General features: G+C 37.0%; 2 protein-coding genes and 1 long non-coding RNA gene across 6 annotated transcripts in view; 1 reads left to right on the top strand and 2 right to left on the bottom strand.

The window, feature by feature from the left end:
* Nucleotides 1–4255, bottom strand: part of MCCC2 (methylcrotonoyl-CoA carboxylase 2) — a 59814-nt gene extending 55559 nt beyond the window's left edge. The window contains exon 1 of the mRNA XM_029942406.1: nucleotides 3485–4255. Within this exon, the coding sequence (XP_029798266.1) occupies nucleotides 3485–3613 (129 nt within the window). The 5' untranslated portion in view covers nucleotides 3614–4255. The remainder of the gene's footprint in view (nucleotides 1–3484) is intronic.
* Nucleotides 3883–18664, top strand: LOC115294475. Its single transcript, XR_003909901.1, has 3 exons — nucleotides 3883–3961; nucleotides 4579–4638; nucleotides 18499–18664. It is a non-coding gene; the product is annotated as an uncharacterized LOC115294475 (long non-coding RNA).
* Nucleotides 9700–24414, bottom strand: part of BDP1 (B double prime 1, subunit of RNA polymerase III transcription initiation factor IIIB) — a 92225-nt gene continuing 77510 nt past the window's right edge. For 2 of the 4 annotated variants that reach the window (XM_029942402.1, XM_029942404.1), the window contains 7 exons: nucleotides 24198–24384; nucleotides 22978–23182; nucleotides 18729–18762; nucleotides 17872–18139; nucleotides 17157–17406; nucleotides 15061–15263; nucleotides 12343–12421 (listed from right to left, as the gene is read on the bottom strand). In XM_029942402.1, coding sequence (XP_029798262.1) covers nucleotides 15084–15263; nucleotides 17157–17406; nucleotides 17872–18139; nucleotides 18729–18762; nucleotides 22978–23182; nucleotides 24198–24384 — 1124 coding nt within the window. In that variant the 3' untranslated portion in view covers nucleotides 12343–12421; nucleotides 15061–15083. Of the gene's footprint in view, nucleotides 12422–15060; nucleotides 15264–17156; nucleotides 17407–17871; nucleotides 18140–18728; nucleotides 18763–22977; nucleotides 23183–24185; nucleotides 24385–24414 lie in introns of those variants that run through there. The other 2 variants (XM_029942403.1, XM_029942405.1) reach the window with 2 other exon arrangements.

Here is a 24414-nt window from a genome sequence, read left to right as displayed (position 1 = left end):
ATCCTAGCTAAGTCAGCCTCCCAACTAGGAAATAAAGGAAACTGTCACCAATTGTCAAGGCTTTCTGAAGCATATGGCCATGGGAAGTGACAACGGGAAGTACAGATTCCAGCCATCAGGAAAACTGGGCAGAGAGAAACCAGACTGTGGCCAGGGCTTCTAGGTGCCACCTCCCATCCAAGGCATGGCTTCGTTTTTTGTTCTCCTCTTGTGGGTTTTTGTTTGCATCGAAGTTTACTACTTGTAGCTGGTGGTTCTAGAAGACAAGAGTACACCTAGGTGAAATCTTTTAACATAAGAACACATCCAACTCTGTCTATACTATTTATCTGTGGCACACACAGAGAGCTGCTTATCCATATTTATTCTTCCCATCTTTCTTGATAATGAAATCCCAATTTTATTCAAGGTGACAACATGCCTAGCTGGAAAAACAAAATATCCTACCCTCTTTTGTAGACAGGTGTGGCCATGTGACTAAATTCTAACCAATGAAACAGGAGCAGAAGCTGTTAGGCATGACTTCTAGAAAGCCTTCTTAAGTGAAAAACAGGTGAGACTGTCCTTTTGTAAGGACCAAACAGACTCCATGACAGGCTTCAGGAAGCCTCAGAGAACACAGAATAGAGTCTCACCTCTGATTGGTCTGCTCTGGATGCCAAAAACTGCATATTCAGAAAGATAATCCTACCTCTGGTTGGTCCGCTTTGAAAACCAAAAACGTGCACAAAAGGGCATGGCGGCCGACTCCTGACTGGCCCAAGCCAGCATCCCTCATTTACGTGGAGGGCAACCAATCGGGACGTCTTCCCCTTCTCAGGATACACCTTGCTTGGGCTCACTCTATAATTGGTTAATTTCAAAGCTACCTAAAATATTGTGATTGGGTCCCCCCAAAAGTAACAAATGCTCTAAATAATATGTATGGCTGAAACTGTTGTCAGTACCATCATCCGATAACGATTGGATTGCTGTACCTGTGTAACTTCCTCTTGTAACTTCCCCTTCCCAAGCCTATAAAAATCCTGCTCCGCCTTTGTTCAGGGCTCTCAGCACGGATCCACTGTATCGGTGAAGTCTGTGAGCCCGAGCTCGAATTTGGCGTGCCTCGGTCTCCCTGGTGGTCTCTGGTCATTGAGGGATACTGCGATCTGGGCATAACACTTTCACCTACTCACCCTTCCTCCTCCTTTGTATCTGAACTCAGATATAATTGGTGGGATTGTCTGCTATACAGCATTACTGAAGCAAAAAAGATGGCTAAACAGATCCTGAGATGGTATCGTGGAGAGAAGGAAAACTTGAGAGAGCTAGTATTTCTGGAGGACTTATTATGTCCCAGGCAATGTTACAGGCAGCTACTCTCTGTCCTGATGATTCTATGAAACATGCAGTTATTAATGCTACTATACAATTGAGGTAAGTAAGGTACAGAGTGGTTAAGTAACTAGTCCAAAATGACTCAGCTAACAAGTAGGATTTAAGGCAAGGCTCACTAGCTCCAAAATCTTGCTCTTAAACTGTTAGGCTACACCATCTCTGCCCACTCATAGGGCTAGTGTTAACACTTTAGCTTATTTCCCTCCTGGTTTTTTTTCCCCACCATGGAAATGTTATTTTTTAGTTTTTAACATACATGAAATACTAGACCAGTGCCTCTTTCATCATACCACAACTACTTTCCTATTCTAATTACTTAGTACACAGACCGGCCCAGAACATTAAACATTTTACACAGAGAAAGAAAGAAGTTGTATGCTCAGGACCACACCCCCTAACCCCAAGCTAACAGCCACCATGAAAAACATAGGCCTCTGGGCGCCTGGGTAGCTCAGTCAGTTAAGCGTCCAACTTGAGCGCAAGTCATGATCTTGCAGTTTGTGAGCTTGAGGTCTACACTGGGCTCTGTGCTGTCAGCTGAGCCTGGAGCCTGCTTCGGATTCTGTCTCCCCCTCTCTCTGCCTTTTCCCCACTGACACTCTGTCTCTCCCTTCTTCAAAAATAAATACACATTAAAACAAAACAAAACACCCAGAGGCCTGGACCTAAAGCCAAAAAGATGGCAGACCCAGAAGCTCCAGGCCCTCATTCTCCCAAAGATGTGCCCAAACAACCAAAAACTGGCTGAAAGAACCTTATAGAAGTTCTGGAAAATAATCAAAAGCCTACAGCAACCGGTAGAACACCGAGCCAAGAAGCCATATTCAAAATAGAAGGAAGTCTCTCCTCCATACTGCCATCATGCTGATGATTCTATCACATACATAGGATGTTGCCACTTCTCTAAATATCTTAGCAGACAGCTTGCAAAATGAAATTCGAACATGGCTTCAGCATGCAAGGCGCTCCAGACTACTTAATCTCATCTACTCCATGAACTCTTTGCCCTAGTTACGACTTCTAAGTCCTCATACCCTCTACATGCTTTCAGAACTTGGTTATCTATGTTCTCATAACTCCCTTAGTTTGTACAGTCTTGCCTCTCCCCCACTTTGTACTTGGCAACAACCTCAAGATCCAACTCGCTCATTACTTTGTATCTGTGGCTTTCTGTAACCACCTTTTCAAGCTTTAGATACCACTTATCACAATGCACTCTGATTACATGCTGTCTTGTTCACCTTCCCCCCAAAATTATGACTCCATGCCTACACATCTATACCAAATACCTGTATTACTGCCTAAACCACAGAAAACACTTAATATTTCTGAATTAAACACTGTGTGCTGACCCCAGACTTTCGGAACCCTCTAACTGGATACTGTTTGTCTCAGCTTGCTTGTTTTCTTTCAATGTAAGGAAATTGTTTAAAATGTATTTTCTGAAAGTTACTTATACAATTTAAATGTTATCGGTATATGCTCAGAAACCAAGGGATAGGGTGGAATTTCCCAGGTTTGAAATTCACAAGCTGTTTTTTTTTTTTGACGTTGCTATACGTCCCAATTCCAAGAAAGGGTTTCAAAGATAAGTGTGCGATAAGTATGCTCTATTAACATAACCAACTATTTAAAGTCTGCTATGTGTGCTAGGCAAGTGGTTCCCAAAGCTGGACGCCGCCAAGCCCTCAGGACTTCACTAACAATGCAAACACCAGAATCCCATCCCAGACACCCCAAAGGTCCAGGATGGGGCTCACCCCAGCCATATATTCAACAAGTTTCTCGGCTGACAATGCTAAATCAGGTTTTGAGAACCAATGATTTCAAAGATACAAAGTAGAGTGGCCATGCTAAAAGTGAACGACGATGTTATTTTATTTGGAATTATCTTCCTCTGCAAACTTCACGACCCCTATTGTGTACCAGAATCATGACTGAAAGCTCCAGAGAAAAGAACAGAGCTGTTAAAGTGTGTCCACAGTTCACTGCTTCCTAGTCGAGCCAGCGCTTAGTCCTGTCGGGCCCGCACTGGCGGACAGGGAGTCACAGGCTCGGTCAGGAGTCTCCAGGCCCGGACCGCCGGAGCGCTCACACAGCCTACCTGGTAGATGACAGAACCTGAGTCCGGCTGGGTACCCAGCGTGGCCACCGAGTCCCCGTGATAAGCGCGCGGCCCGGGGACCAGGGCGCGGGCGCAGGGCCGCAGGGCTAACCGCAGGGAAGCCCACATGATAGCCGGCCCGGAGCGAGCAACTAGCGCAAAACAACGGCTCGCGTAGGTCAGAGTTGGTTATTTCCCAGCCGGCTTCCCTGAATCGGGGTTCAGCTCAGCTCGCGTCCTTTAGGCCCCAAACCTCCTAAAGCCCCTGCAGAGACTTAGGCCAGCCACGGCACGTGCGTGCACTCGCCAGCCGTGATTGGTTTTCGCTGCGCACCTCGCCCCCGGAACTCCTCCAATGAGCGACAGAGGCGCAGCCCCGCGATGTCCTGTCCCCTCGCGAGCGCGGGAGTTCCGCGGTCCGGAGGCGGAGCCACCTTCATGTTGCCGCCCCTCCCGTCTGCTCGCTGAGCTGGCTAGGTGAGGTTTAGTGTCTTCGAAATCGGCCCAGTTCATTTTCCACATGCTGTTTTCTTCTCCTCTTAATAGAAGGAGGCTGGCTCTTGAAAAATCTTATCATTGTAGGAGAGCTGGAAACTGAACAGGTGGTAAGCTGTCCTGAGAAACAAAACTCTTTAGAGGAGATACATCTTTATTCATTCAATTGACAAGTATTTCTTGAGTGTCTCCTGTGTCCATTGCTCTTCCTGCGCTAGGTCATATAATTTCATGAGTCTTCCAGCTTTGCCCTCTCTTTCAAGTGTTTTTGTTTTTGGCTATTTGGGGTGGGCTTCTTATGGGTTTTTCTATTTCAGAAAAAAATGTCATTGGGGTTTTGATAGGGATTGCATTGAATCTGTTGAAGTTGGATAATATTGACATCTTAACAGTATTAAGTATTGCAATCCATGGACATGGGATGTGTTACCAAGTATTTGTGTCTCATTTAATTTCTTTCAGTAATGTTTTGTAGATTTCATTGGGCAAGGTTTACACCTCCTTGGTTCTTATTTTATGCTTTTTGTATTTTATTCTTTTTGACACTATTGTACATGGAATTGTCTCTGTAATTTCCTTTTCAACTTGTTCATTATTAGAAATTTAGAAGAAAGAAAGGAAGCTGAAATCTAAGTGCTTGCAGTGGAAGATAAAAACAAGTAAGTCAGTTTGCCTCCCAGAAATCCCTGCAAGGCTCAGAAATTGGTGGTATCAGCAGCAGAGAAAGGTGTGGATAGATGGCTGTGGGGAAAGGCGGCAAAGACAAAGAAACAGTGGAACTGCTTGGAAATCTGTAGAAGAAGTAATTAGAACCCTAGGTTTTCATTCCCACTTTGCTCAGGAGATATTTTCTGGAGAAACTGCCATTTCAGAAGTTCCAAATATAGGGACACTAGACAAGATTGAAGTGCCACTGGGGTGCCTGGGTGGCTCAGTCGGTTAAACCTCTGACTTCGGCTCAGGTCAGATCTCACATTCGTGGGTTCCAGCCCCACGTCGGGCTCTGTGCTGACAGCTAGCTCGGAGCCTGGAGCCTGCTTCCAGTTCTGTGTCTCCTTCTCTCTCTGTGCCTCCCCCTCTCATGCTCTGTCTCTCTCTGTATCAAAAATAAAATAAAACAGTAAAAAAAAAAAAAAGATTGAAGTGCCAGATTGAAATCAAAAAGATTCACTGAATTCTGGAAGCCAAATCAAGAAAGCCCTGTTCCCCACCTTCCTTTTTCCACCGAAGTCTAAAATGCTGGCTACCAGGTTTATGTAGTGGTCTAGAGAAACCTTACCACTTGACAGGAAAGGTCAACAGTGACATTTGAGGTTTCCCAATGAAAAACTCCTTAGAAAATAATGCATCTACTGTGTTCCTACAATTGGGCATGTCCTATCTATACTCCAATAAGCTTGTAAAAAGCTCCCAATCAACTTTGAGGAAACTTTCTCTAACATATACACGATAGCCAAGCATCAATAGACATTTGAGGAAAGTTTTCAACAGGAAAAAAAGACACCCACCCCAACCAAGAAAACAAAAACAAAAAAACCTCAGAAGAAACCAGTAGTAAAAGGAACAGAATAAATTGTAACATCCTTAGAGAAATGAAAATACACTGCATTCATGAAACAGTAACAGGATTATGAAAAAAAATTTAAAGCTTCTGTAAATAAAAATATGAAAGCAAGACTTTTAAAAATCTACAGAAGGGAGGGCGCCTGGGGGGCTCAGTCAGTTAAACGTCCGACTTAGGCTCAGGTCATGATCTCATGGTTCGTGGGTTCAAGCCCCACCCAGGCTCTAGGCTCTATGCTGGCAGCTAGCTCAGAGCCTGGAGCCTGCTTCAGATTCTGTGTCTCCCTCTCTCTCTGATACTCCCCTGCTCGTACTGTCTCTCTCTTTCAAAATATAATTAAAAAAAAAAAAAGCATTTAAAAAAATCTACAGAAGGGAAACATGGAAATAAAATTTTATTTTATTTAACATTTATTTATTTTGAGAGAGAGAACAGGTGAGCATGAGCAGGGGAGGGGCAGAGGAAGAAAGAATCCCAAGCTATTAGCACAGAGCATGATGTGGGGCTCCATCTCACCACTGACTCAGTTTCATGATGGTGACATGACCTGAGCTGAAATCAAGAGTCAGACATTATCTGACTGAACCGTCCAGAGCCCCTGGAAGTAAAAATTTAAGCCTCATTTCCAACTTAAAAGTTGGTAGAAATGAAATCAAAGCTAGAGATTACAAGCTTTAATTAGTCACTTAATGAGAAATTATTAGGATGGGAAAACATGAGCAAACAAGATACTCTGCTAGACACTAAATTTGTTAAATAAATAAGAGGTTAACAATTATTTCCTGGTTGGCCTTATGTTTCAGTTTATACTTAATGTTATACTTATCTAACGTTTTAGTGCTTTATACTTGTGTATCTTCTTATAATTGAGTTTTTAAGTCTGTTTGCTAAGGGCAAATAGCCTGGCTATAATATTGAAAGGCTTGCTTTAATAGACCCAAGAGTTGGTTTTAAACCTTACGACTATGAATGGATGCTACACAAATAACTATTGTTAAAATCTTTATTATAATATAAAAATCAATTTTTTGAGTATTTCAGCAATAAACAATTAGAAAATAAATGTTTTTAAAACACCATTTATAATGTCATCATAGAGCAGCAAGTACGGGCCTCGTGGCTGGCTAATTTGGTAGAGCATGACTTTTGATCTTACGGTTGTGAGTTTGTGCCCTACAATGGGTGTAGAGATTACATAGAAATAAAATCTTTAAAAAAAAGAACATCAAGTCCTTAGAAGTATATCTAACAAATGAGGTGACACTACTATGTATTTACACAAGAGAAAAACAAGTCAACAAAAAGATTTGCCTAAGAATATTTATATATCTTTATTCAAAATAGCCAAAATTTGGAAACAATCCCCTAGGAAAATGGACAGAAAATTAGCGTGTATTCGTATCATGTGGTATACTCATAAAATAGAATAAAACTCAGCAACAAGAGTGACCAAACAGTACTAACGGGGATGAATCCCCAAAGCTGTGAAGTCATCAGATAGAAAAAAATGCAGTGTGCGATTCCACAAAGTTTAAGTCCAAGCAAAACTAGTCTGGTGGGTGAGAGCGGGGAAGGGGCTTAAGGGAACTTCCTGGCGTGATGGAAATGTTTTTGCAGGGTAGTTATAGAGGTGTGTGCATTGTCAGTGCTCAAAGTGAGTACTTCAGATCTGTGCATTTTATGAAAAGTAAACTATGCCTCAAAACCGTTAACTGCAAGGTATGGTACCTGAGTGGCTCAGTCCCTTAAGCAACTGACTCTTCGTCTTGGCTCAGGTTATGATCTCACAGTCCTTCAGATCAAGACCCTGATCAGCTCTGTGCGGACAGTGTGGAGCTTCCTTAGGATTCTCTCTCCCTCTCTCTCTGCCCCTTCCCTGCCTATTCTCCCTCAAAACAAGTAAATACACATTAAAATTTTTTAACTAAAAAATGATTAATAGACACTGCAGATACGAGAACAGTGAAAATGAAAGAGACATTATCAAAATAATACCATAAGAACAATTCCCAGAAGGGAGGTAAATGAAGCTTCCATATTAAAAAGGTCCAGTAAGTGTCCAGCAGCATGAGTTTAGGGGCAGGAAAGGAGGGCAGGCTTACACCAAAGTTCAGTATTGTGCAGAATACTAGGTCATAAAACTGTAAACCGCAAGCCATTTTCAAAGGATAGACGGAATCAGAATGGCATCAAACTTTTAAACACTGAAAACTGGAAGACAATGGAGCATGCCTTCTAAATGACGTGAGAAGTGTTTTCAGATTATTCAAGAATTCTAATAGCCCAACTGAGAGTAGAATAAAGAAAATTCAGACACGTAAAGTCTTAAATAATGTTATCACCCATGTATCCTCTTGCAGTAAATAGTGGAGGATGTACCCTCCAAAACAAATCAAGAAAATGGCATGAATACTACAAACAGAGAATCTAACCCAGGAAAGAGAGGTAGGAAGTTCAGAGAGTAATGGCAAAGGGCAGTCCTACAATGACAGCTGTACTGTACATAAAGATCTATGAAGCCACTAGACCAGTTTATAGTAGGAAGAAAGAGGTCCATAAAGTTTTCCAGGAAAAAAGGAAAACTTTACTGACAGTTTGGCCATGTGAAAAATTATACACAGAGGCATTCTGAAGCAATTATTAACTCCAAGAAAAACAAATGGTTGTACTGTGTCACCTTAGTATATAATGTAGTACAGCACTGAATAATTACAATTAATACAATAACAATACTGAACATGGGTTAAATCTTAATTATGAGTAACATATTAAGAGGGATACCCAGAAGGGAGTTTAAGAAAGCTAGAATTCTTTTTAATTTTAATGTTTATTTTTGAGAGAGAAAGTACGCACACACAAAAAGAAGAGGAGGGGCAGAGAGAGGCATAAAATCCAAAGCACACTCCACAATGTCAGTGCAAAGCCTTATGTAGGGCTCAAACCCATGAATCATGAGATCATGACCTGAACTTAAGTCGGACGCTGAAGTGACTGAGCCACCCAGGTGCTCAAGAAAGGGAATACTGTTAAGTACTATAAGTCAATCCACAATGTCTAACATTCTTAAATAAGAAATTAACAGAATAATTGTATTTAGAAATATATAATAACAGAAAAAACAGCTAGTTTGAAATCTAGCACTACTTTTTAAGCCATGTATAATTTTTTAAAATATGAAATAATGCATACTAAAACATTAGTACCATGCCTCGTATAATAAATGGCAACCTGTTATTTTTTAAAAAGTGAGTTTTTTAAAACCTGGGCAGAAGGAAATGAAGAGTAAAAAGTAAAGCCAGAATGAGTTTACTACATAAAATGTGATATGAAGTACTTTATCTTGATGTAGTTTGGCCACAAATTTAGCTTTACACTGATAAAGAAAACAACATAAGGATTCACACAGCCCACATAAAACATCAGACCAGTTGAATAGAAGTCCAATTATTCCTGGCACTGCAGTCAAAGAAATAGCTTCTACAGATTTTCCTAAGTAGGATATTGGGAGGTAAAAATTTTTTAAAACTCTGTAACATTATAGAAAAAATAACTATTTAGGCTTTTGTACGATTTGACATAATATCCCTAACCACAAGCAGAGAAAACAATGTAGGCAGCCCACATAAATAGCTCTTTGATGATCTGACCAAATGCAATATAAAAATTCTATCTGGAGAAATGGCTAGGCTACCCTTCGGGGAAATTTCTACAAATATTTCTCTCAGCTAAATTTTTTGACCAGCTAAGATTTTGCCAATATCCACTGCAGAAGTCCAGGATTATATTATATCCAGGATGAAAGTTTCCCATTTGTCTTTTTCTACAGAGAAAACAAAATGGAGAAGAAAAAAGAGTAAAAGAGATTGAGAGTTCTTGTACCTAAAAATTCATCATATAAGGAATAAATGAACAAGAAAAACAACTCTCCACATGTCCTAAATGGGAATGAGGGGAAAGTCTATTCTTTATTCTTACAAGATCAAAAACATATCCTTCAGAATATGTATATCAGATTAAAGCTTAATTCTCCCAGGGATACCATATTTTTATGGAAGGAAGGAAGTTAAGTGTAAGCTGTAGGTGAAAAACTGACAAATTTTGGTTAACTAAACATTAGTATCTTTCAGTCATTTGAAAAGAAAAAACACAACAGAAATAGTATAAAATAACTTTTATTTACATAATTTAAATCTATAGAACATAACTGCTTTCTTTAGAACAAGAAAATTTACAAATGACATCTATTGCTTTTTGTCAAAAACTTATTCAAGCAAGAGAGTATATACGTGGTCACTTCTATTTCAGATAACATGGTCAACAGTGGATATTCATAATTTTATCTGTGCCTCAATCATTTACCAACAATTAGACTTTTAAACCATCATGTTGATCACTTGCTAAGATATAAGTGTTCAGGAGGAAAAGTCAAGGAAATGAACACCATTATTCATACCTCCCTTAAGATTTATAAAATTCTTCTTCACAATATTATCTTATATTTAAATACAGGTGTGACTAATTCTTGCCACCCTGTAAGGTAAAGACACTGATTAAGTTTCTCATTTTCCCAGATTAGTTTTAAGGATATAATAGTAGGACAATTTAGCTGGCTGACTTGATTCTCTAACACAATGAATGCCCAAAGATAAAATTACTTCTTATACAGTAAGAAGTTATATCTTCCATAAAATTAATTCATTATAGATGAACGAGACAGATGTTAACAAAGTTAAAAAAATAAATATTACACAAGGGATAAAACAATAAGTTTTACTGTGGCAACTTAACACCAAAACTGACATTAACTGAATGAAACTATTTCAGAATATGAGACTTTAAAAAATGTTTATAAAAGCAGGGCATTAAAATGGCAATGTAATTTAATCCCATGATTTTTGTGACATCTTAATCACATGAAATAAATTAATGCAAACCTATCAAGAATTTCCACTCAGATTTATAGATCCTCCTTTATGACAAGAAAATTGTAAATTTCACTATAAAGCAATGAGTAAGAAATGCTCACACAGCAATTTTAGGGTTACTGTTATACTTGTTGAGCCATATTCTATTTTATTAATGAACTCAAAGATTGGCCACAATGTCTTTCAGTATACAATTATCTAGACATCTAAGTATCTTCCCAGCTGAAAATACTGATGATTTTGTAATGCAATCAATCAACACAGTTTTAATTGTGATGCACAACTCATAACTTTGGTGATGAATATTTTATAGATAAAGAGGTCAGCACCTTAAGGTATGAAAATTGCTATAAAACGTAGGGGTCAAACTAAAAGCCCAATCCAGCCATGTTGATCACTTAAGTATCCTCTGTGGCTGTTTGCACACTGAAATAGCAGAGTTTAGTAACTGCCACAGACACCTTCTGGCCCACAAGTTCGAAAATATTTTGTGGAAAATATTTCTGACTCCTGCTCTGAGGCTTTTCAAATAGAAGATTAAATATGCTTTATAAGAAGTTTGATTCAAACCACTGAAGATTTGTTTGAGTGGATAATGGAATTACATATGTAAGTAACAAAACTTCAAAATTAAAAACAGCCCCTAAATTAATACTGATGATGATCACTGACTTAATGAAGTTTTATTATTATCATCATGTTTTCTGTTTTAACATCACAATTATGTTCTGTGCTTAAAGGCCTAAGTGTTGTAAAGCAAAATTTAAAAATTTGGGAGGGGAGAAACTATCAAGAAATCAGTTTTTAAAAAAGGGAATGTGAGTGCATGTGTGTATAAAGGGGACTAGTTTTGTACGTAAGTCTCCCTCATAAATTAAGGGTTTTCCCCCCATACAAATCCTGAGAGTATCCAAGAAATAAGAAAAACCAAAAATTCACAGTACAAATTCAATATACTAAACTATGAGAAAAAGATGTATTCAAAACATATACTACCCAAATACCTTTAGTGATATAACTTTAAATATCTTTAAAATTAAAGAGAGAAAAGGGACAAACATAAACTTGTCAATATGCCTTCTTTACCCATAATCTGAGTGGTGAAAATAATTAAAACTGAATATTCTTTTAAATAAAAAATTTAAAAATAAATAAAATTTTTGATGTTTTGTGTTTATAAATAATAAGTTTAAATACTACTTACTTGCTCAATTAGGACTAATGTTACATCAACATCAATTAGAAAAATACATATTTTCCAGTCAAATAGATGAAAATAGAAAAGTTTTTAACATTTACCATACTAAAGCGGAGTTTCACAATATGCTTTCATATTCATTTCATATAGGCAACTGAAAAGGCCTTCAGCAAAACCAACAAAAAAACAAAACCAACTACCCCCACCCCCCTTGCCAAAAAAAATCCCAGAAAAAAAACCTTTACAAAAGAAGTTCACTAAATGTTAAATACAATCCACCTCCAAATACTTGGACACTGTGATTTATACAGAGACATTTTATCCACAACATTCCAGAATGTCCATGTGTGTTCAGCACAGGAAGAGTAAAAATGTAAACATGAGAAGCTATTTCCATCTCTGAAGCAGTCTCAATTGCTTTGTATTTCCAAAATGCTGAATCCCTCAGAATGAAAGGAACCTCAACAATGTTTTCCACTGATTATAAAAGCTACAAATCAACCTCATTAAATATTCAAAATCAACCTAAAGAAAAATAGCCAGTGATGCTTTTTTCTAAATACTGCTTAGTCGATATAATTGACTCTGAAAATCCTAGACTTAAGGGAAGAAAAAAAAGACTTTTATCATGATTCATCCACCTGGATAAAGATATCACTAAAAAAATATTTAGAGACTGTGGTTGGCCCCTCTTTAGGTGCCAGGTTTTGGCCAGTTTTACATTCTTCTTTTGGTAAGGGACGATCACAAGAAACCTAAAAAGATAATAAAAATAAGTATGTCATATAACATTTATATATCGGTAGAGGTAGTCTAAATTGATATTGCCTTTCACTATCAATTTAAACTACCACTGTTATATTAGGTAAACAATACAAAACATAGATAAGAATTTTATGAACAAGAAGACAACCTTTGAAGCATTAGTTTTAATAGAATTGGACTCAATATAAAACAGCAGAAATGATTAAATTAATTATAGTATACACATGGACCATTATTTTATCCTCATTTCCATGAAAAAATTTTAATATAGAAAAATATAACATTATCAAAACTACAATGAAGTCTTAATAACCTGCATAAGAATAGACACACCCACGGGCCGCCTGGGTGGCTCAGTGGATTAAATGCCTCCAACTTGAGCTCAGGTCCTGGTCTCAAAGCTTTTGAGTTTGAGCCCTGCATTGGGCTCTGTGCTGACAGCTCAGGGCCTGGAGCCTGCTTGAGATTCTGTGTCTCCCTCTCGCTCTGTCCCTCCCCCATTTGCGCTCTGTCTCTCTCTCAAAAAGAAACAAACAATAAAAAATTAAAAAAACCTTTTATTTATTTACTTTTGAGACAGAAAGCACAAGTGGGGGAGGAGCAGAGAGAGAGACAGACAGACAGACAGACAGACAGACAGATTCTGAAACAGGCTCCGGACTCTGAGCTGCCAGCACAGAACCCGATGCAGGCTTGAACCCATGGACCACAAGATATGACCTGAGCCTAAGTTGGACACTTAGCCGACTGAGCCACCCAGGCGCCCCCAAAAAATACTTTCTTAAATAAAAAAGAAAAGACAGACTCACAAAACAGAACAGTATTCCAAGGAAACATTACAAATTAAAGCAATCCTATCAAAAATTAGCACTTAGAAACCTATGAAAAATTAAGACAGCATGGTATTGGCACAGGAACAGACATATGTATCAATGAAAAAGACTAGAAATATCCCCAACACATATGGATGGAAATTTAGTATATGAGAAAAGTGACAATTAAAAAAAAGGGAAGTTGGATTATTTAATACATTATGTTGAACAACTGTATAACTATCTCAGAAGAAAAAAAAGTCAAAACCTATATCCTCACCAAAATAAATTCTAGATGAATCAAAAGATTTAAATGTAGGGGCTCCTGGGTAGCTCAGTTGGTTAAGTGTCTGACTTCAACTTACGTAATGATCTCATGTTCTTGAGTTCGAGCCCTGTGTCAGGGTCTGTGCAGACAGCTCAGAGCCTTGAGCATGCTTCAGATTCTGTCTCTCCCTCTCTCTCTGCCCCTTCACCACTTGTACTCTCTCTCAAAAATAAACATTAAAAAAAATTAATATAAAAAAATAAATTTAAAAAAGTTTAAGTGTAAAAATATTTCTTAATCTACTCTAAAATACCATGAGAAAACACTTTCATAATCCTGGACTAGGGTTGAAGGAGTGTCTTTTTATTTTTTATTTTATTTTTTTAATTTTGTTAATATTTTTATTTATTTCTGGGCCAGAGATAGAGCGTGAGTGGGGGAGGGGAAGACAGAGAGGGAAACACAGAATCCATAGCAGGCTCCAGGCTCTGAACTGTCAGCACAGAGCCTAACGCGGGGCTTGAACCTACAAACCATGAGATCATGACCTGAGCTGAAGTTGGATGCTCAACCGACTGAACTACCCAGGCGCCCCAGGAGTGTCTTTTTAAATGACCTGAAAGCCAGAAGCCATAAAAGCAAAAACTGATCAAGTCATATGTAAAAATAAAAAATATCTGCATGGCAACTACCATATACAAAATCAAAACATAAAGGACATACAGGCTTAAAAAAAGAAAAAAAAACCATGTACAACCTTTGTCAGAAAGGATTTTCTTAAAGAGCTTCTAGGAATCAATATGAAAAAGACTGATAAGCCAATTTTTAAAATAAATCAAACACAGAACATATGGTTCACAGAGAAAGCATAAATGATTCAAATACATGAAGAGGTGCTCAACCTCATTCATATAACGCTCATAATCTATGAAGAATGTCCTAAATAAAAAAAATTTGATTAAGTGCTAGTGTGAGGAAAAAAGGCCCCCTCATACACTGCTGATAAGAAGAGAAAGTGATATATTCCCTATGGAAGACATCAAGTAATATCTATCAAAAGAATAATCACTCCTTTTGATCAGCAATTCCATTTCAAGGAATCCAACTTACAGAAAGAAGTATAAAATCACTCATTTCTAAGTTAGATATTACCACATTATTTAAAATAGCAAATCATCAGGAATAACCTAACTGGCTACCAGTATGAGACCAATATTGCTCTATGGGACACCCAAACAATAGAGTATGATACAGTCATTAAAAGTAATAAGGGCACTCTTGGGCACTTATTCCTGAAAAATGAACTATCCACACAAGAACTTGTATATGAGTGTTCACAGGACCTTCATCCATAATAGGCAAAAACTGAGAATAACCCAGATGTCCTTCAAGTTGGTAAAAGGATAAACATGAGATTTCTATTCAGCATTAAAAAGTAACAAATACATAAAACCATCTGGATGACTCTCGGGAACTATGCTGAGTGGGAAATAAGCTAATTCCAAATGTATGATTCCATTGACACAACTGTATACAACATTCCACTTACATAACATTCTTTGAATGACAAATTTAATGGTGTAGAAGAGGCTGCCAGAAGTTCAGGAGAGTGGGGGCAGGGTGCAATGGAAGTGTGTCTATAAAACGCAACACAAAGAATCTCTGTAGTGACAGAACTCTTTTGTAGCTTGACTGTGGCAATGTCATTATCCTGGTTGTGATACTGTATGATACTTTTGCAACATGTTCACCCTGGGGGAAAATGGATAATACGTAATGGGATCTCTCTGCATGTGAATCTACAATTATCCCAAAATAAAAACGTTTCACTTAACTTAAAAAAAACCAAAACAAAACATGGGGGTCCTGGGTGACTCAAGTCTGTTGAGCGTCCGACTCTTGATTTCAGTGCAGGTCATGATCTCACAGGTGGTGGGATCGAGCTCTGTGCTGGGCTATATGCTGGTAGCGTGCAGCCTGCTTAGGATTCTCTTTCCCTTTCTTCCTCTCTTTCCCTTTCTCTCTCAAAACAAACATAAGAGAGAGAGACTGAGACAGAGGAGGAGGAAGCTCTTTATATACTATTTTGCAAAGATCTCTAAGACATACTGTTATGGTGAAAACAGCATGAAGAACAGTATGCTATTGTTTTGAAATAAAAAGAAGAAAAATGTTCATGTTTGTGTATACATAAAATACCTCTGGAAAACTAACTGAAAGCTGATTAATAGCAAACACTTGTAAAAAGGGGAACGAGGAAGCTAAAGTACAGATGTCAGAAACTTTGTAAACTTTTTTTGTAGATTACAAATTTGAAAACATGTAGAATATATTACTGATTCAAAAATAATAATAAAATAGCAATTTGAGAATGTTTAGTCTTGCCTCACACTCTATACCAAAGTCAATAACCATGAACAGAATTCGTTTTAAAACTGATTACTGAACACTTTATACCTTGGAGAAAAACTTCCTAATCATAAAAGCAATTTAAGAAACTGTAAAGAAAAAATAGATTTGGCTAAACATTTATAACTTACATATATTAAAAACCCTCCAAAATTTAAAAAAGTAAATGAATTTGAAAAAATTACTTGAAGCAAAGAGCTAAAAGGCATGTGGCTTTCTTAAGGATCTCACATAAACTGGTAAGAAAACCAACAAGATCTCCAAAACTATAAATAAGCAAATGTAATAAATGTATGGGAAAACACCAAGTCACTATTAACTAAGGAAACACAAATTAAACAAATGAAATTACATTTCCACGTTGCTGGTAATTGTAATAACTGTTCTCCATAGAAATTTGGCAATAAGAAAGACTCAAAATATATTGGTCTCAGAAAATAATTCTAGGAAATATAAAATATTAAAAAAAAATTTTAAGATGGTGTTCACAAAAGTACTCCTTTTGAGGCTCATGATACCCAATAGCTTTCCTGTGCAGAGATCATAAGTAGCCAACCCCAATATTCTTCCCAAGTTTTTGATACAAGTTCATGTTTTTCCACCCCAATACCTGCCATATGAACAGCTTCAGAATGTACAGAAATGAAACATACAAATTCTAAATTTACCATTCCTTTATTTTTTTTTAATGTTTATTTATTTTTGAGAGAGACAAAACAGAGTGCAAGGGGGGGAAAAAAGAAAGAGAGGAGACAGAGGATCCAGAGCGGACTATGTGCTGAGAGCAGCAAGCCCAAGGCAGGGCCTGAACTCAGGAACAGTGAGATCATGACCTGAGCCAAACTCAAGACACTCAACTGACTGAGCCACGCAGCCACTCCACCATTCCTTGAATTCTTATGGGTATCAGGACATTTCCCCGAAAGCAAACAGAATCCACGTACTGCTTTGTTTTGCTTCCACAGGTCAAAAAGTTCTTTGCACTAAAGGAATGGCAATTAAATGTCCACTTATGGCTAGCTTAATGGATCTGTACTAAAGGAGCTGTTAACTTCTTAATTCAACACCTATCTTCTTTCCCTTATAAGGAGGTATGAAGGGGAGGAGATGGAGAAGCGATGCTCTGAAATAATTTCCGACATCCAAAAGAAAATAACAATTGCCATGTTCTTCCTAGTTGAGTCTGATATCTAACCTGTTCTATACAAATAATAAAATATAATAGTTACCACTTACCTGAGCTGGTGAACTGCCAGTATTCTCAGATTCAGTATTAACAACAACACTTGGAGATGGAAGCAGCTCAGAGGACTCTTGGATTTTTTTCTGGCTTTCATTGAGTGGATTTGATCTTTTCAAATTCTGCCTTAGTGCAGGTATAAAGGGCTTTATGCGTTTCTTATTATAAACATGAGTAGGTTCATCAGAGTCCAAACTGTTCTTTGAACATATTAAAGACAAAAATCCCAGGGGTCTTCTGCCAGGTCTAGAAATGCAATTGTAAACATATTCAGGAATATCAGAAAGATACATTTTTAATACCAACTTCTGTTAATGCTAAAATGGCATACGTGATATACCACCTTAGTGGTATGAGCACATCTACTAAGTGTCATTATTATTCTGATTGTCATTTATTCTATACCAGTAGCTGCCTATGCAGATTTTCTACCTAAAAAGTTAGTTTCAGCAATTAAAAGCAAGCTCTTGTTATACACAATGTTGTATTTATCTTAAGCATCCTACAAAAATGTTGACATAACTGAATTTCCTTTGACAAAACTCCTCCCCCCTTTACCTTACTGACAGAGGAATATGTTTATACAACAGCATTCCTAGTACTGGACTCAGTCTTTATGTATATGTTATATTTGTTGTGTAGAGAGGTTACATTCATCCTTTGAGAGACAGAAATGGCAAGAAACATTTGCTGAAGATCTTGTCATGGTACCTGGATAGTGGAGTTTTTGAAGCTGCTCTGGTGCTATCCATTTGTTCAGGCTTGGAAGCACCGCCAGTTCCCTCTTCCTTTCCAGAGACAATCATCTCATTCTGAGGTAACCGAGGTGTACTCGTTTCTGTATGCCTATCTGCTCTTTCATCAAGAGACTGAGATCCTATACTCTGCAAAGATGGTTCAAGTTGCTCTTTCTGAGGTTCCGAAGTTGTATGTGTGCTTCCTGAGGCAGGGAAGGTATCTTGTCCCTTGTAAGACTCCCCTTCAAAAAAACAAAGACAAATGGTGAGCATCCATATTGAAATTTATATATCCAGTTGAACTGCAATATTTGAAGGAAAAAAATCAGGACATTCATTCTATCATAAACCTATCCTAATAAGAGTAAGCTGAATTATAAGTTAATATATAAGTTATCAGGATAATTACAAACATTGTAACTGGTAGAAAGCTATGGTAACAGTTTCTGTATTCAGATACAATAGTCATACCAACATATTTTGACCTAGAAAATCTTTCTCTATATATGTCTTTTCTAATCTCTGGGTAAACCTAAAGAACTATAAAAAATCCTTTATGCGCAGCTCTCTAATTTCTGAAATACAGTTTTTGCTTTTACAGGAAATCCTGTCACCATATGGTTCTCGATTCATAATAGGACATAAGTGGCTTCTTGTGGCTATGAAAGTGCCATATCCAAGATCTCGGCTGAGAAGGAAAACTTCTAATAATAAAAGCAAGACACTTAAAGAAAGTGAGCAAGGCTCTTTTCAATTCCAAATTTGAATAGATGCACACAAAAAAATCCAAAAATAACAAAATCTAATCACATTAAAATTTATTTCACTCACCTGTTTCCTCAACATTTATTTCCTTTGAACACTCCTGTTTTAAAAAAAATTACAAAAAAAAATTAAAAATCCATTTATCAAGTCAATCTTTCCTTTCTTTATAATGTTTGAGGACAGGTTGCGCAAACAGGAGAGAGGCAGACAGAGAAGGAGAAAGGGAATCCCAAGCAGGCTCTGCACGATCAGCACAGAGCCCAGCATGGGGTTCTCAGATTGTTACCTGAGCCAAAATTAAGAGTCAGAAACTTAACCACCCAGGCACACTCCCCTACCCCCTTTTCTAACTAAAGAAAGCATGTATCTCCCAGGAGGCTCTAGGGTAAAAGATGTCTTATGGAAACTCTACCGAACATTTATGAAAAAGACATTGCTCTTGTTATTTAAACCGTTCTAAGAGCACAGTAAAAGAGGGAAGGTTTCCAAATGCTTTTTATAAATCAAGGTTAATACTAATTCAAATTCACCAGTACAAAACTATCAAATGAAATAGTATAAGCATTACTCAACAACATATCAAAAGACTAACATAATAATCAAGCAGAGTTTGTTTCAGGAATGCAAAGGTGATTCAATATATAAAATCTAATATAACTCAACAGAACTGAGGAGAAAAATAGTATCATCATCTGTTTTTGTGGGGAAAGTGTCCAGTAACATTCATGCTTGAAAAAAACTTTACAATGAATAAAAAGACATTTTCTTAAGACCATAAACTATAATTACTGCAATTCAAAAACCAGCATCTCACTCCATAAACACTAGAAATATTCCCATTTAAGTCAGGAATAAGAAAAATGTATTTACTATCAGGACTATTTTCTGACTTTTTTTTGAAGTTATACGAGCCAATATAGTTACAAAAGAGAAGGAAATTGAAGGTATACAAATATGAGAAGAATTAAAATTTTATTTGCAGATTATATGACTTTACTAAGAAAACCCAACAGAATCAATAGAAAAATTAATGTATGCAATGAGGGGAATTAAATAAGTTCTCCAGATATAAAAGAATTCAATGATAATAGTAACAAAAGATAAAATTCTTAGGGATAACCTAATAAGAAATGGAAAATTTTAATGAAGAGAAGCTGAAAATGCCACTGAAAGACATAAAAGAAAAACTAAACAAATGAAAAGACATACCATGTTTTTGGATAAAGAAAAAAATTCAACATCACAATTATGACATCAATTTTCCCTATGTTAAGTGGTCAAGTTAATATAATCCTAATTAACACAGGCATCAAAAAGATTTTTTTTATAAAATTAATCTAAACCGTAAGCCATCAAAATCCTAAAAGAGAACACAGGCAGCAACCTCTTTTGACATTAGCTATAGCAATTTCTTACTGGACACATTGTTATACGCAAGGGGACAAAAGCAAAAATGAAGTTTTGGGATCTCATCAAGGTAAAAAGCTTCTGCACAAAGGAAACAATCCAACAAAACTAAAAGGCAGCCTATGGAATGGGAGAAGATAATTTCAAATAACAAATCTGATAAAGTTAGTATCCCAAAATCTATAAAGAATTTATCAAACAATACCCAAAAAATGAATAATCCAGTTAAGACATGGGCAGAAGACATGAATAGACACTTCTCCAAAGAAAACATCCAGATGGCTAACAGACACATGAAAAGATGCTCAACATAACTCATCATCATGGGAATACAAATCACGACGACATACCACTCACACCTGTCACTATGGCTATAACTAACACAGTAAACCACAGATGTTGATGACTTTGCAGAGAGAGGGGAATGAACCCTCTTACACTGCTGATGCGAATGCAAACTGGTGCAGCCACTCTGGAAAACAGTGTAGAGGTTCCTCAAAAATTTTAAACTAGAATTGCTGTATGACTTAGCAAGTGTACTACTAGGTATTTACACAAAGGATACATACAGATTCAAAGGGCTACGTGTGTGCACCAGCATTATCAACAATGGTCAAACTATGGAAAGAGCCCAAAATGTTCATTGACTGATGAATGGATAAAGAAGATGTGACATATATATATATACACATATTTGTGTGTGTGCACATAATCTCACAGTTCGTGGGTTCACGGGCTGTGTCGGGCTCTGTGTTTACAGCTCAAAGCCTGGAGCTTCAGATTGTCTGCCTCCCCCTCTCTCTGCCCCTGCCCTTTTCACACGCTCTCTCTCTCAAAAATAAACTTAAAAAAAAAAGAAGAAGAAGAAGAAGAAGAAAAATAAGAAAGCCATGTGGGGGGAGAAAGAAACCTTCCATTTAAGACAGTAAAGCATTTAAGTGCTAGAGTAATATAAAACAGTGGGATACTGGCCCTAGAGTAAATAGGTGAGTCTAAAAGTAGAAGAAAATAAAGTTCAGGAACATGTACAAATACATATAGGATTTAATATGTGATAAGAATGGAATTTTACATCAGTGGAGAAAAGACATAATATTCAGTAAATGGTGCTGAGACAACTAGGTAGGCACCTGGGGAAAATGAAGTTGGTTTTACTCTTCCTAACACCAAAATAAATCTTAAACAAATCATTAACATTAACTCTAAGAATTTCTACTAAGTCTCAAGGTAGATTTTAAATGTCTAACTGTCTAATACAGTCCCTAGAAGCCATACATAAAAAGACTGATATGATTACAGAAAAATTAAAAATGTTTTCGCGTCTATCTGAATGTAGTATGTGTGCATTCTAGAATTTACAATTATAACTTCAACATTTTATAAGCAACTTTTCATTGTTTGAAAGCTGAAAACAAAGTTTAAAAATCAAAAAACCATGAAAAAATAAAAAGAAAAATCACAAATAAGCCCAAGAGACATTATACTGTTCTTATACAGTCACATCAATGTACATCTATCATTTTTAAATGGCATATTATAAACTGGTGGCCTGGTTTTGCACACAGCAGTGTACTATGATCCTTTCCCCAAGTCATTAAATATACTTTTAAACAAAACAATGTCTGTAAGAAATGATGATAAATTGATGAAATTGGGTGACTAGTACATGGGAATACATTATACTACCCTGTCTACCTTTTTAAATGCTTAAAAATTTTCATATTAAAAAGTCAGGGGTGCCTGGTTGGCTCAGTCAGTAGAGTTATGTGACTCTTGATCTTAGGGTTGTTAAGTCTGAGCCCCATGTTGGGTGTAAAGACTACTAGAAAATAAAATGTTTTAAAAATTATTCAACTAAAAAAGTGTGCAAGGCGAAAAAACTCAAAGTAGAGTCAAAAGATACACTGGGAAAAAAATATTTGCAACTCATTCATGGACATACATAACAGAGTTTCTCCAAATCTGTAGGAAAAAGATCAACAATGCAGCTGAAAAATGGCTAAAGAATAGAGAGTCATGTCACAGCAAAAGGAATACAAATGGCCCCTAAGCATATGGAAGACATTGAACCTTACTTATCGTAAGAGAGATTATAAACATTCCAGGACGCCGTCTTCCACCTATCAGATACGGGTACACGGCCTCCGCTAAGGACAACTAGCCTTCAACTGTCCCATTAAGAATCTAGATTCTAAATTAGCTTTTTCAAAGTATAGCTACATAGTCAGATAAATTACGATGACTATCAAAAACAAAAACAAGAGGGTGTAAGAAACCTTGAACATAGTGGCTGGTGATCAAATCTGCATAGTGTCTTCAGGCTTCCCTGAGGTAGTGATGATGGAGCTAAATAAGTGTGTATGTCTGGCAAGGCCATGTTTCATAAAGAAATAATGAAAGAAATGCCCTGGGATATGAAGAAGTACAGTGCATTCAAGAACCTGAACGACGGCCAACATAGTTAGAGAATAAGGGAGAGACCAGCACAAGGTGAGACCAGAGACAGAAATGGACCAGACAAATAGAGGGCCTTTGAGGTTCTGGGTTTTCTTCCTAAGAGCAATGCAGAGCTTTAAGCATTATGATCCTGGTAGTGATGATATTACTATGATAATTGTGACCTATCTTGACTCAGGTCCCACAGCTGTTAAATAGTAGAGCCAGGATCCAGATCTACAGGATGCTTTTGGCCTTTTTGTTGGCCAATGACACAGAACTGGGAATGGGTTACCTGATGAATGTCCATCAGTTTTTACCTAGCACTGGTTGAAAGTCATTATCCAAAACCAGTTTTAGCTGGATTATTTATGGTGAAAAGTATTAAACCATCTTTATTTAAAGAGTTTAAAGGAAACAAATGGATCTGTTGTAATATGGCCATCTTAATTGCTTGACAATTCTATCTTACCTCAGAGGTATAATTTTGACAATCATCTCTTGAAGTGAGTGAACTTTTTTTGGCAGGAGGAACATGGTCACTTTCATCAAGCGTACAATGAAATCTCTTCCTAGTTATAAGATCCAAATTAGCAGGAGGCTTTTCAGAATCCTCTCTTCCAGAATCAGATAAACACATGGCATCCTGACCAACTGAAGTTACTGGAAAACTCATACTGCATAGGAAATGCATACATGTTAAATCAGCAAATTAGAAGTTACTAAATGAGGTTAAAGGCTGAGCTATCCCAATGACAGCTGCCAAAAAACTTTCAAGTAGCTAATATATACATGGCCAAAGTCACAAAAATGTGATTTCGAGGTCTATTCATACTTAAAAACTCACAACTTCATAAACTCACAAATTCTGTAATACTGAATTAAATCTAAGGCACAAAAATAGTGTTTTCTTTGTCTGTAAAGTTAAAATTTCAATCTAAAATCCTTTTTCCTTTCATTAAGTAGGCTTCATGTCCAGCACAGAGCCAAATGCAGGACTTGAACTCAGGACCCTGAGATCAAGACCTGAGCCAAGATCAAGAGTCGGATGCTTAACTAACTGAGCCACCCAGGTGCCCCTAAAATCCCTCTTCTAAATATGGAAGGCTTCAACATCTAACGCTACTTGACAGACAATTAAGCATCTTAACGAGTAACTACTAAAATACAACAATTCTATAGAAAAGAATTAAAGTAACTGTTAAAAATATACAAAAATGTCATCTCTCTGTACTATTTTTGCAACTTCAATGAATTTATTTATTTCAGAACTTAAGATATATGTGCTTACAAAGCAACCACATCTTTAACAGATGGCATTTTATAACCCAAATTGCTAAATATTTTTTAGCTTTCAAAATACTTAGTATACCAAACAAGTTTCATACAAAAGTATTACACATTTAAATGGCAGCTTTATCAGATATAAAATCAATGATATCTTCTCTAGCTTATCATGTAAGTAGTAAAAAAAAAAAAAAAGATCTTCAGGACAAATACAAATACTGTTGTTGAATGGCTTATTCAGTCAATACTATTCAAGTAATAAAGCACCTTTCCTTCTAGCAAAAATAGTTTAGCTTCTGGGTGATGTATGGAAGTGTTTATACACCTGAAACTAAAATTACATTGTATGTTAAACAACAGGAATTTAAATAAAAACTTAAAAAAATAGTTCACCTCATTCATTACCTCATGTTACTCCTTTCTTCTGTATTCACGGACTTGATCAATATGGGCGCTGGCAGTAAAGGGTTTGGCATTAATTGGGCAGTGGTATCACCAAATTCTTCTATGGCATTGGTTGGGATTTCCACCAGAGTTAAAATGAATGCTTGTTCATCCTCACCATCTTGAGGTACATTAGCAACTAGATTCACTATCAAAGTTTAAAAGTTTAGTAAGGAAA

This window comes from Suricata suricatta, chromosome 6, assembly GCF_006229205.1.
Source record: "Suricata suricatta isolate VVHF042 chromosome 6, meerkat_22Aug2017_6uvM2_HiC, whole genome shotgun sequence".
In the NCBI taxonomy this organism is placed as follows: Eukaryota; Metazoa; Chordata; class Mammalia; order Carnivora; family Herpestidae; genus Suricata; species Suricata suricatta.
The sequence above is the reverse complement of the archived record's forward strand: the minus strand, read 5'-3'. Positions and strand labels throughout refer to the sequence as shown.